The following is a 13234-nucleotide window of genomic DNA, read 5'->3' on the forward strand; positions in this document are numbered from 1 at the left end:
TCTTTCTCTTTTCCTCTCTCCCCCAAGCTCTCTTTCTCTCTTTTCGTCTCTCCCCCAGCTCTCTTTCTCTCTCTTCCTCTCTACCCCTAGCTCTATTTCTCTCTCTCCCTCTCTTCTCTCTCTTCCTCTCTTTCTCTCCCTTTCTCTCTCTTTCTCTCTCCCCCTAGCTCTTTCTCTTTCTCCCTCTTTCTCTCTCCCCCTAGCTCTATTTCTCATGCTTTCTCTTTCTCTCTCTCCCCTAGCTATCTTTCTCTCGATTTGTCCCTTTCTCTCCCCCCTAGCTCTCTTTCTCTCTCTCTCCCCTACCTCTTTCCTTCTCTCTTTCCTTCTCTCTTTCTCCCCTACCTCTTTCCTTCTCTCTTTCCTTCTTTCTTTCTTTCTTTCTTTCTCTCTTTCTCCCCTAGCTCTCTTTCTCTCCCCCTAGCTTTTTCTCTCTCTTCCTCTCTCCCCCTAGCTCTTTCTCCCTCTTCATCTCTCCCCTAGCTCTATTTCTCTCTTTCTCTCTCTTCCCCTCTCCCCTAGCTCTCATACTCTCTTTCTCTCTCCCCCAGCTCTCTTTCTCTCCCCCTAGCTCTTTCTCTTTTCCTCTCTCCCCTAGCTCTTTCTCTCTCTTCTTTCTCTCTCGTTCTCTCCCCCTTAGCTCTCTCTTTCTCTCTCCCCTAGGTCTCTGTCTCTCTCCCCCTAGCTCTATCTCTCTCTCCCCCTAGCTCTCTTTCTCTCTTTTTCTTTCTCCCTCTAGCTCTCTCTTTCTCTCTCCCCTAGCTCTCTTTCTCTCTCCCCTAGCTCTCTTTCTCTCTCCCCCAGCTCTCTTTCTCTCTCCCCCAGCTCTCTTTCTCTCTCCCCCTAGCTCTCTCTTTCTCTCTCCCCCAGCTCTCTTTCTCTCTCCCCCTAGCTCTCTCTCTCCCTAGCGCTCTCTTTCTCTCTCCCCTAGCTCTCTTTCTCTTTCCCCCTAGCTCTCTCTCCCCCTAGCTCTCTTTCTCTCTCCCCCAGCTCTCTTTCTCTCTCCCCCAGCTCTCTTTCTCTCTCCCCCTAGCTCTCTCTTTCTCTCTCCCCCAGCTCTCTTTCTCTCTCCCCCTAGCTCTCTCTCTCCCTAGCGCTCTCTTTCTCTCTCCCCTAGCTCTCTTTCTCTTTCCCCCTAGCTCTCTCTCCCCCTAGCTCTCTTTCTCTCTCCCCCTAGCTCTCTTTCTCTCTCCCCCTAGCTCTCTTTCTCTCTCCCCCTAGCTCTCTTTCTCTCTCCCCTAGCTCTCGTTCTCTCTCCCCCTAGCTCTCTCTTTCTCTCTCTCCCCCTAGCTCTCTCTTTCTCTCTCCCCCTAGCTCTCCCTTTCTGTCCTCCTAGCTCTCCCTTCATCAGAAGGTGTTAATGGGATATAATCCTCAGGTCATCCTTCCGGGAATAGAGTAGAGCTTTCTCACCCTCCTTTCCCCCATTTCCCCCTCCTTCCCTCGCTCTCGAAAGAAAAGAGTGTTTGAACGATGGCAATCCCCTTTGAATGTGGCACCTGCGGCAGGAGATATAGTCAGGTGGGATCATTTGCCGGCTAGGAATAGGTTTTCATGTGTCTTAATCTGGGAGATCGTGCTCAGCTATCGCTTTCTGTTTTTCTCTCTGTGTTTCCCATCTCCAGTCTTTCCCTCCCTCGCGCTCTCTCTCTCCCTCCCTCGCGCTCTCTCTCTCCCTCGCGCTCTCTCTCTCTCCCTCGCGCTCTCTCTCTCTCCCTCGCGCTCTCTCTCTCTCTCCCTCGCGCTCTCTCTCTCTCTCCCTCGTGCTCTCTCTCTCTCTCCCTCGCGCTCTCTCTCTCTCTCCCTCGCGCTCTCTCTCTCTCTTCCTCGCGCTCTCTCTCTCTCTCTCTCCCTCGCGCTCTCTCTCTCTCTCCCTCGCGCTCTCTCTCTCTCTCCCTCGCGCTCTCTCTCTCCCTCCACGCTCCCTCTCTTGCTCCCTCACTCGTGCTCTCCCTTCCTCGCTCTCTCTCGTGCTCTCCCTTCCTCGCTCTCTCGCTCTCCCTTCCTCGCTCTCTCTCGCTCTCCTGCCCTCGTGCTCTCTCCCTCGCGCTCTCTCTTTCTCCCTCGCGCTCTCTCTCTCTCCCTCGCGCTCTCTCTCTTGCTTCCTCACTCGTGCTCCCGCGCTCTCTCTCTTGCTCTCTCTCTCTTGCTCCCTCACTCGTGCTCCCTCACTCTCCTGCCCTCGTGCTCCCTCGCGCTCTCTCTCTCCCTCGCGCGCTCTCTCTCTCTCCCTCGCGCGCTCTCTCCCTCGCGCGCTCCCTCTCTCCCTCGCGCGCTCTCTCTCTCCCTCGCGCGCCGCGCTCTCTCTCTCCCTCGCGCGCTCTCTCTCTCCCTCGCGCGCTCTCTCTCTCCCTCGCGCGCTCTCTCTCTCCCTCGCGCGCTCTCTCTCTCCCTCGCGCGCTCTCTCTCTCCCTCGCGCGCTCTCTCTCTCCCTCGCGCGCTCTCTCTCTCCCTCGCGCGCTCTCTCTCTCCCTCGCGCGCTCTCTCTCTCCCTCGCGCGCTCTCTCTCTCCCTCGCGCGCTCTCTCTCTCCCTCGCGCGCTCTCTCTCTCCCTCGCGCGCTCTCTCTCTCCCTCGCGCGCTCTCTCTCTCCCTCGCGCGCTCTCTCTCTCCCTCGCGCGCTCTCTCTCTCCCTCGCGCGCTCTCTCTCTCCCTCGCGCGCTCTCTCTCTCCCTCGCGCGCTCTCTCTCTCCCTCGCGCGCTCTCTCTCTCCCTCGCGCGCTCTCTCTCTCCCTCGCGCGCTCTCTCTCTCCCTCGCGCGCTCTCTCTCTCCCTCGCGCGCTCTCTCTCTCCCTCGCGCGCTCTCTCTCTCCCTCGCGCTCTCTCTCTCTCCCTCGCGCTCTCTCTCTCCCTCGCGCGCTCTCTCTCCCTCGCGCGCTCTCTCTCCCTCGCGCGCTCTCTCTCCCTCGCGCGCTCTCTCTCCCTCGCGCGCTCTCTCTCTTGCTCTCCCTTCCTCGCTCGTGCTCTCCCTTCCTCGCTCTCTCTCGTGCTCTCCCTTCCTCGCTCTCTCTCGCTCTCCTGCCCTCGTGCTCTCTCCCTCTCGCTCTCCTGCCCTCGTGCTCTCTCCCTCTCGCTCTCCTGCCCTCGTGCTCTCTCCCTCTCTTTCTTCCTCGCGCTCTCTCTCTCTTGCTCCCTCACTCATGCTCCCTCACTCGCTCTCTCTCGCTCTCCTGCCCTCGTGCTCCCTCGCGCGCTCCCTCTCTTCCTCGCGCGCTCCCGCTCTCCCTCGCGCGCTCCCGCTCTCTCTCTCCCTCGCGCGCTCCCGCTCTCTCTCTCCCTCGCGCGCTCCCGCTCTCTCTCTCCCTCGCGCGCTCCCGCTCTCTCTCTCCCTCGCGCGCTCCCGCTCTCTCTCTCCCTCGCGCCTTCCCGCTCTTTCTCTCCCCCCTTCGAGCTCTCGCTCTCTCTCTCTCTCCCTCCTTCGAGCTCTCGCTCTCTCTCTCTCTCCCTCCTTCGAGCTCTCGCTCTCTCTCTCCCTCCTTCGAGCTCTCGCTCTCTCTCTCTCTCTCCCTCGCGCGCTCTCCCTCGCGCGCTCTCCCTCGCGCGCTCTCCCTCGCGCGCTCTCCCTCGCGCGCTCTCCCTCGCGCGCTCTCCCTCGCGCGCTCTCCCTCGCGCGCTCTCTCCCTCGCGCGCTCTCTCCCTCGCGCGCTCTCTCCCTCGCGCGCTCTCTCCCTCGCGCGCTCTTCTCTCCCTCGCGCGCTCTTCTCTCCCTCGCGCGCTCTTCTCTCCCTCGCGCGCTCTTCTCTCCCTCGCGCGCTCTTCTCTCCCTCGCGCGCTCTTCTCTCCCTCGCGCGCTCTTCTCTCCCTCGCGCGCTCTTCTCTCCCTCGCGCGCTCTTCTCTCCCTCGCGCGCTCTTCTCTCCCTCGCGCGCTCTTCTCTCCCTCGCGCGCTCTTCTCTCCCTCGCGCGCTCTTCTCTCCCTCGCGCGCTCTTCTCTCCCTCGCGCGCTCTTCTCTCCCTCGCGCGCTCTTCTCTCCCTCGCGCGCTCTCTCCCTCGCGCGCTCTCTCCCTCGCGCGCTCTCTCCCTCGCGCGCTCTCTCCCTCGCGCGCTCTCTCCCTCGCGCGCTCTCTCCCTCGCGCGCTCTCTCCCTCGCGCGCTCTCTCCCTCGCGCGCTCTCTCCCTCGCGCGCTCTCTCCCTCGCGCGCTCTCTCCCTCGCGCGCTCTCTCCCTCGCGCGCTCTCTCCCTCGCGCGCTCTCTCCCTCGCGCGCTCTCCCTCGCGCTCTCTCCCTCGCGCTCTCTCCCTCGCGCTCTCTCCCTCGCGCTCTCTCCCTCGCGCTCTCTCCCTCGCGCTCTCTCTCCCTCGCGCTCTCTCTCCCTCGCTCTCTCTCCCTCGCTCTCTCTCCCTCGCTCTCTCTCCCTCGCTCTCTCTCCCTCGCTCGCTCTCCCTCGCTCGCTCTCTCTCCCTCGCTCTCTCTCCCTCGCGCTCTCTCCCTCGCGCTCTCTCTCACTCTCGCTCACTGTTTCTGTGGTAATGCTTTACAGATAGCAGCAGAAGGGGTGCTCGATGCCATCACGGCCCTAATGGAAGTTAGGCTGTCACGAGATAACACTCCCCTCTTTCTCTCGCTTTTCAGTTTGGTGTTTTTTGAGGCGTGTCGGAACGATGGGGGGATGTGATAACGTTAGGGGAAGAGGGATGGACGAAAGGAATAGGGGAGATTATGTTTTAAATAAGTGATATGTTGCCTCTCAATCATGCCTTGTCTGTATGGGTAATTCTGTAGCTTTGCTGCTCAATTGTGATTGGATGGAAAGACGGTGTGGCATGTGATTGGCATGGAGAGAAGCCATTCAGAACCACATAAAGGTAACACACATAACCATGCCATTGACATTGTTGGTTTGGGTTGTTGGTTTTGGTCTTTTTGGACAGAGGTCTAAGGCACTACATCTCAGTGCTAGATGCATCACTACAGACCCTGGTTCGATCCCGGGCTGTATCACAACCGGGATCCCGGGCTGTATCTCTCTCTTTCTCTCTCTCTCTTTCTTTCTCTCTCTCTTTCTGCTCTCTCTTTCTTTCTTTCGTTCTCTCTCTTTCTTTCTTTCGTTCTCTCTCTTTCTTTCTTTCTTTCTCTCTTTACTCTCTTCTTTCTTTCTCTCTTTATTTACTCCTTTCTTTCTCTCTCTTTCTCTCACTTACTCTTTCTCTCTCTCTTTCTCTTTCTTTACTCTCTTCTTTTTTTCTCTTTCTCTCTTTCTCTCTCTTTCTCTTTCTCTCTTACTCTCTCTCTTACTCTCTCTCTTACTCTCTCTCTTACTCTCTCTTACTCTCTCTCTTACTCTCTCTTACTCTCTCTCTTACTCTCTCTCTTACTCTCTCTTACTCTCTCTTACTCTCTCTCTTACTCTCTCTTACTCTCTCTTTCTCTCTCTTTCTCTCTTTCTTTACTCTTTTCTTCTGTCTTACTCTCTCTCTTCTTTCTTTACTCTCACTCTCTCTTTCTTTCTTTCCTCTCTCTCTTTCTCTCTTTCTTTACTCTCACTCTCTCTTTCTTTCTTTCCTCTCTCTCTTTCTCTCTTTCTTTACTCTTTCCTCTCTCTCTTTCTTTACTCTCTCTCTGATAATGGATATGCCAGGCGGGGGAGAGAGGCAAGGCTTGTTGTGCCTCAGTCTTCAAAAAGTCAATTTACAAAAGTGACAGAGTAATTTACCATGGAGCTGTGTATCTCCTCCAGCAGTTAATTACCAGGGCCCGTGGCCTGTCTGGCTGCTTCCATCTCTCTCTATCACACCTGGGTCCAAATTCTATTTGAAATATTTCAGATACTTTTTGTTGTTGTTGTTTTGTTTACTTTAGGCTGCCTGGAGTGCCAGGTTGGTGGGCTTTGTCATTTTTATACTTTTTTATTTGTATTGCTTCCATTATGCCAGTTAAGCTCATCGACCACAGATAAAGTATTGAAATGATTTGGAATAGTATTTGAACCCAGATCTGGAGGCTAGTGGGAAGGTAGGACTGGACCTGGGGCTTGGTTGGACCCAGGGTATGAAGGGGGGGATGAGTACCGGAGATAAAGATTTTGATTAGACAAGCTTAGAATTGGAATGGAATGGGCCTCTGTTGATGCGATTGGAGATGAGAGGATAGCTATCTTTCTCTCTCTGTCTCTCTCTCTCTCCACCCCCCCCACACACTCTACATGGCCTTGGACAATTTCTACAGAGTGAGCTGAACATGCATCGGCACCCATCTAAATGATGACATTTTTTTTTTAAACCTTTATTTAACTAGGCAAGTCAGTTAAGAACAAATTCTTATTTTCAATAACGGCCTAGGAACAGTGGGTTAACTGCCTGTTCAGGGGCAGAATGACAGATTTGTACTTTGTCAGCTGGGGATTTGAACTTGCAACCTTCCGGTTACTAGTCCAACGCTCCAACCACTAGGCTCCCCTGCTGCCCCATGCTGTTGTTGTCTACTAGGATAAGCATATAGAGAATGTGTACAGTGCAGTAGCGATCTCACTCGTTCGTTCACATCTCAATTACTGACTACTTCCTGCTGACCTCTTGCCAGGTCCCCCTCGAAAAACCTCAAGGGTATTTTCCTGCTTTAATAAAGGTAAATGTAAATAAAATAAAAAAAATGTAATACAAATTCGGGGAGGAATGGCATGTTTAAGAAGACGACGTCTCTCTGTCCATCCTGTACCACACACAGTCGTTTGCGTTCATTCTCATTCATCTCCATTCATTCCAATTCCCCATTCTTTCCAATTCATACTAGGTAGTACATAGAGTACTAGGGCATGTCAAGGACTCCAACTCTGCAGTATGTGTAGCCACTCGGGCAACTTTAAGAAGCAGTCTCTATAGAAGGCCCAAGTGTTGCTAGTGGAAGTGCACAGAAGGTTTGAAGGAAGTGGGCCCTAAGCGGTAGTGTAATGGGAAGAGACCGGGGCTCTGGACTGGAGAAGGGTGCTCTCGGTCAGAGTTGGTCTTTGGTCGGACGTGACAGCATTGGGACCGCTGAAGAGGAGGGGGAATATGTTAGGAATGGAGGAATGGTGAAGGCACAGATGGAGAGAATAAAGAGCGAGTGGTAGAAAGGGAGGGAGCTGAAAGGGCCACAGAGGTTGAGAAACGAGCCGAGAGGACGAGAGAGAGAGGAAAGAGGATAGCAATCACCATGGAGAATATGATAATGCTGGTTTCATGGGCCCATCCATCGGGAGGTGTATCCATTGCCTCCTCTCCTTGTCCTACAGATGGATATATATTGAGCGAACACAGGTCAGTTTCAAAGGGTATGACGTGTCCCCCCCCCCAGCACTGTTTGTCTCCCTTCTTATCACCAATCAGTCAACGTATCAAACAGACCCCCAGTCATCGATCCGTCTAAGCCCTTACAAGCCAGTCAATAAGGACGCTAGCCTGGTTTAGATAGTCCTGCAGCCGGCTAGCTTAGCAACACAAACCACCGCTGCACTGATTCCCCATATATTCCCAATGGAAGTCTATGCCCTATTGCTGGGCTAAGTCACTAGGCTACAATACACGCTCATGACTCCTCTGTCACTTCCCCTATAATACACGCTCATGACTCCTCTATCATCTCCCCTATAATACACGCTCATGAATCTTCTATCATCTCCCCTACAATACACGCTCATGACTCCTCTATCATCTCCCCTATAATACACGCTCATGACTCCTCTATCATCTCCCCTATAATACACGCTCATGACTCCTCTATCATTTCCCCATCTCCCCTATAATACACGCTCATGACTCCTCTATCTTCCCTATAATACACACTCATGACTCCTCTATCATTTCCCCATCTCCCATATAATACACGCTCATGACTCCTCTATCACCTCCCCTATAATACACGCTCATGACTCCTCTATCTCCCCTATAATACACACTCATGACTCCTCTATCATTTCCCCATCTCCCCTATAATACACGCTCATGACTCCTCTATTATCTCCCCTATAATACACGCTCATGACTCCTCTATCATCTCCCCTATAATACACGCTCATGACTCCTCTATCATCTCCCCTATAATACACGCTCATGACTCCTCTATCATCTCCCCTATAATACACGCTCATGACTCCTCTATCCTCTCCCCTATAATATACACTCATGACTCCTCTATCCTCTCCCCTATAATACACGCTCATGACTCCTCTATCATCTCCCCTATAATACACGCTCATGACTCCTCTATCATCTCCCCTATAATACACGCTCATGACTCCTCTATCATCTCCCCTATAATACACGCTCATGACGACTCTATCATTTCCCCATCTCCCCTATAATACACGCTCATGACTCCTTTATTATCTCCCCTACAATACATTCCCTCCCGTCCGTTTTGATTTCCACTGCCATTCCCGGGCCGTATCGATTTCTGCAGCGCGGGTTCCATGTGAGCACAGATTAAACCGCACGGCTGATGGAGGATGATAGACGTTTATTGAAATGGGGCGCTGCACTAATGCTAGGGAGAGTCGCGTAGAGTGTGGGGGTGGAGACTGACGCTCTGATGACAGGGAATAACTGTAGCGCCTTACTCAATCTCATCATAACCTGCTGGGAGTCAGCTGGCTACGTGACAGATGAGTTCTGACAGGCAAGCTGAGCTGATTCAGTGCTGCAGTCACCCCCCCCCCCCTTTCATCCTACCTCCACCCCTGTCCTCTGGTCTAGCCCCAAGATTTTCTTATAACCCTGCACTGACACAACTCATCTACTATTCAGCGTTTAAGCCTGTGATTGATTGGAAATGGGTATGTAAATGCTGGGCTAAAGCAACTCCCCCCAAGATCCATGATCGAAGAACACTGCCCGAGGGACTAGATAATCCACACCAGGGGAAGATCCTCCCATCTGTGGTAAAAGTCTGTCCCCCCGTCCCTCAGTTTTTTTTCTGGAGGGTCCTCCATGGCCCCTACCTCCCATTTTTATTTTAAAAAATCCCTTGATTTTATGGTAAATTAACGCGTCTATTGAAAGCTTTAACGGGGGCCTTTGAGCCATCGGGCGGCCATCACAAAGCCTGTTAGCACTGCGTTTTAACAGAAGGTGATGGCATGTACGGGTACTGTAAAAACAGATTGGAGAACAAGGGTGGAAACTTTATAGCCGGAGATCTGTCGTCGTCTATAAATAGTTGAGCATGACAAAAGGAAGGAGACGGAAAGTGGGATTGAGTTCCAGCTTTGGTTTCAAATTGTAAATAAGAAAGCAAGATGGCGGTAGTTTGAGGTCATTCACGCGACGAATGTAAAAGAGCCTACGGGAATGCTCTTTTATTACCAGAGGCAGACACACACTCGCTCTCGCGCACACACACTCACACACTCCTCGCCACTCGTTAAAACAGAGGATTCCACATGCGAGAGGGGTCTTATATCATAGAGCCTATCCGCTGCGAGAAGTCTCTTCCTTTTTCTAACATTCTTCAGCACCACTTCATTTCTCTCTGCGTCCCGTCCGGGCAGCTGGCCAACTCCTCACTGGATGCTTCTGGGAACCTAAGATAACTGTCCTTCAGGCTAGAATATACGGCAGGTATACACTACCGTTCAAAAGTGTGGCGTTCGCTTAGAAATGTCCTTGTTTTTGAAAGAAAAGCACACTTTTTTTTTTTTTTTTCCATTTTAAATTGACATCAATTTGATCAGAAATACAGTGTAGACGTTGTTAATGTTGTAAATGACTATTGTAGCTGGGAAGTTGCTGTGGAATATTTACATAGGCATATTATCTACAGAGGCCCATTATCGGCAACCATCACTGCTGTGTTAGCTAATCCAAGTTGATCATTTTAAAAGGCTAATTGATCATTAGAAAAACCCTTTTGCAATTATGTTAGCACAGCTGAAAACTGTTGTCCTGATTTTAAATAGAGTAATACAACTGTCCCTATTTAGTTTAGTTGAGTATCTGGAGTATCAGCATTTGTGGGTTCGATTACAGGCTCAAAATGGCCAGAAACAAAGCAGTTTCTTCTGAAACTCGTCAGTCTATTCTTGTTCTGAGAAATGAAGGCTATTCCATGCGAGAAATTGCAAAGAAACTAAAGATCTCGTACAACGCTGTGTACTACTCCCTTCACAGAACAGTGTAAACTGGCTCTAACCAGAGTCGCCTCTTCAACGTTGACGTTGAGACTGGTATTATTTAACGGGTACTATTTAATGAAGCTGCCAGTTGAGGACTTGTGAGGCGTCTGTTTCTCAAACTAGAAACTCTAATGTACTTGTCCTCTAATGTGGTTTAAGTGTGTTTTTGCTTGCGCATGTTTGGGTTTGACAGTGCTGCTCCCACCCAATGGTAGTAAATGTTACATGTTGTAGAGGAAACAGTAGGATTTAGCCCTATGAGGGCATCTGACTCTCTTATGTACAGTCATTTAGCAGACGCTCTTAACCAGAGCGGCTTTTATTTATTAACCCTAATTGCTCCTGTAAGTTAAATAAAGGTTAAGTGCCTTGCTCATGAGGCACGTCGGCAGATTTTTCACCTAGTCGGCTCGGGGAATCGAACTAGCAGCCTTTGGGTTACTGACCCAACTCTAGGCTACCTGACGCTAGGCTACCTGACGGCTCCCACCAAGTCACCACCTCTCCACAGGAATGGTGGGCCCACACACACACACACACACACACAGGATCACATAGATACTGTTCATGTGAACCCCCATCCCATGACCGTCTCCTGACACACATACTCGACCAGGCACATCTCCTTACCCCTCAGCCTGATGAAGTCCCTTTACCATATGTCCCTTTTCTAGCTTCCTCCCTCTCCTCATCCCCCTCTCCTCATCCCCTTCTCCCCCTCTCTTGTTGTAAAGTGAGCCTCCACTTGGCTCGCCTCCAGCTGGAATCTCTCTCTGTGTGTGTGTGTGTGTGTTTGAGAGACGGAGACAGAGGATGTGTCGCTGATTGCCCAGGTGTGTCTCCATGCCTGTGTGATCCCCTCACCCTGCTCCAATGACGACCCCTGGGGGGGAGGTGTTCAGTGGTCTTACTTACCGTTTTAGAGGGATCCGTTTCCCACCACATGATTTTAAGGGGAGCCTGCAGAAGAAACAGAGTACCCAGCCATCATATCCGACACACACACACGGGTGGGGGGGGATCCTCTATTGCTAGACATCTGTCATCAGCCTACTCTAGAGTAGAGGGTTAACTTACAAGCTGATCCTGTGGAACATGCATCAGCAGGCTGTTACCTCTAATCGCTGTGAAGTAGTTCCACACACACACACACGCGCATGCGCACAGTCACATTTGCACACACTCCCATACTGTCGCTCGCTGTTACACAGTCCTGCACACGCACGCTTGCTTTTACACCCGGGTGCTGTCCGAGACATGCGCGTGTGTGTGTGTGTGTGTGTGTGTGTGTGTCATCCTACTAGCATGGTGTGCACTTAATTTCTTTAAACTGGTTTGGAATGATAACAGCATTCTCTCTCGCTCTCATTTCCCCCTCTATTTTTCTGTCTCTGTCTCTGTAGGTGAGCAGGGTACCAGTGGAGAGCTGTGAGCAGTACACCACCTGTGGCCAGTGTCTGGGCTCCAAAGACCCCCACTGTGGCTGGTGTGTCCTTCACAATGTGTAAGTTCACGCTCGAGATAGAGTGTATCCCAATGGTTAAGCAAAGTCATCTCCTTCAGCTTTTGTGAATTGGACAGGACAAAAACAAAATCTCAAGATAGAAATTAAGTATGTCGACGTTACTCGAAGGCTTCTCTGGAACCGTGTGCTCGTCTGGGTAAAGCATTATCCCAGAATTGAAAAGGTGACGGCATCTCCTAAAATAAGGTGATGTTTGTTATTGCCGTCTTTCTTTGGGAGATGCCATCACCTTTTCGTTAAAAACATTCCCCTCCCAAATCCTTCCGTCGCTTTCACCTATGGGCAGATACGATGCTTTTTGAGGCAACATTTGTGAGTATCGGGACTCAGGCTCTGTGTTAGCCTTATGCTAGTTCTGTTAGCATTAAAGTTTTTTGTTGTTGCCAGAATACCATAGACTCTTCCATCGTCAATATGATCTGGAGATAAATGAATCGACCTGTTAGTAGCAGACAACATTGCAGAGAGTGCCAGGTGTCCTTGTCAACACTAGGAATGTTGCGGTGACTGTATCACTGCCACACCGGCAGTCACCACAGCCGCAGTAAAATTCCATGTGACCCAGTTGAGTCGCGGTTAATCTCATCTAATGCACCCCTGGTAGTACCCAACTCGCTAAATGACCGGCAGGTCACTAACGGCCTGGTACTCTGTCCCCTCTGACCACTCTGACATCGGCGCAAATGCAATGGGGAAAACCACATCAAACACGCATCGTCGAAAACAAGTATCACGCTTTTAGGAGTCACCTCGCTGTGACCGATCAATTTGAAGCGAGAAGTACAACAACCGGCGGAAACGGAGTGGGGAAACGCAGTCGTTTTGTCGACGTTGCTTTCGAAGCCCAACACAACGAAACGCAAAAGCTATATAAGATACACCTGGTGTCACAGTGTGTTTCTCTCTCTTTCTCCTGCTGGCTAACATGACTTCAGGGTGTGTGTTTATGGGATGTGTGTGTGCTGGTTTGTGTGTGTTTGAACGTGTACAATTTGGGCTCATTGAAAGGTGAAGTCCTCACGCAGCACTGTGTCTCCAGTGTTGGCAAAACACCAGTTCTTGCTGTTCGCTCCCTTAATTAATGCTTCCACCCGCGCAACAACAACAATGACTCCTCACTCCATCTGACCGGCAGGTGTGCGTGCGTGCCTTTTGCATGAGCGCGTGTGTGTGTATGTGTGTGTGTGTGTGTGTGTGTGTGCATTTTCATGAGGGGGGGGTGATTCTAATTTTAATTGAAGACGCGAACGAGGCCAGCAAAGGCGACGGAAATGCAAATCAAGATCAACTCGAGACGCTGCTGACCTCCAGTCACGAAGCTGTTGACCTTCCCCACCCTCGACCGAAACGGAGCACGCCACTCATTTCCCGTTCGATGGCATCCCTCAATCTATTTTTAGCCCACAGAATGGCATGTATTTACGTTCTGTGTTTTGCCCTGCGGCATTAGCTTAATAGAGTAAAACGTTGTTGGCCGTGCGACACTCGACGTGGTAGGAGAGCGGCCCTCGCAGCAACGCTAGAGTTAGGTTAACAGAGACGCGCTAAAAGCTTATACGCTAGCACAGACACACACAGACAGACAGACAGACAGACAGATAGACACACTTACTTGCTCTCTCC

At 51.5% G+C, this 13234-nt stretch overlaps 1 protein-coding gene across 1 annotated transcript in view; it reads left to right on the forward strand.

Moving 5' to 3' along the window:
• The window catches only part of LOC110493976 (plexin-A1), a gene marked incomplete in the record, with an annotated part of 289525 nt that overhangs the window by 144914 nt on the left and 131377 nt on the right, over nt 1–13234 (forward strand). Inside the window, 1 exon segment of the mRNA XM_036949987.1 lies at nt 11490–11590. Within this exon segment, the coding sequence (XP_036805882.1) occupies nt 11490–11590 (101 nt within the window).

Source organism: Oncorhynchus mykiss, chromosome 17 (genome assembly GCF_013265735.2).
Source record: "Oncorhynchus mykiss isolate Arlee chromosome 17, USDA_OmykA_1.1, whole genome shotgun sequence".
In the NCBI taxonomy this organism is placed as follows: Eukaryota; Metazoa; Chordata; class Actinopteri; order Salmoniformes; family Salmonidae; genus Oncorhynchus; species Oncorhynchus mykiss.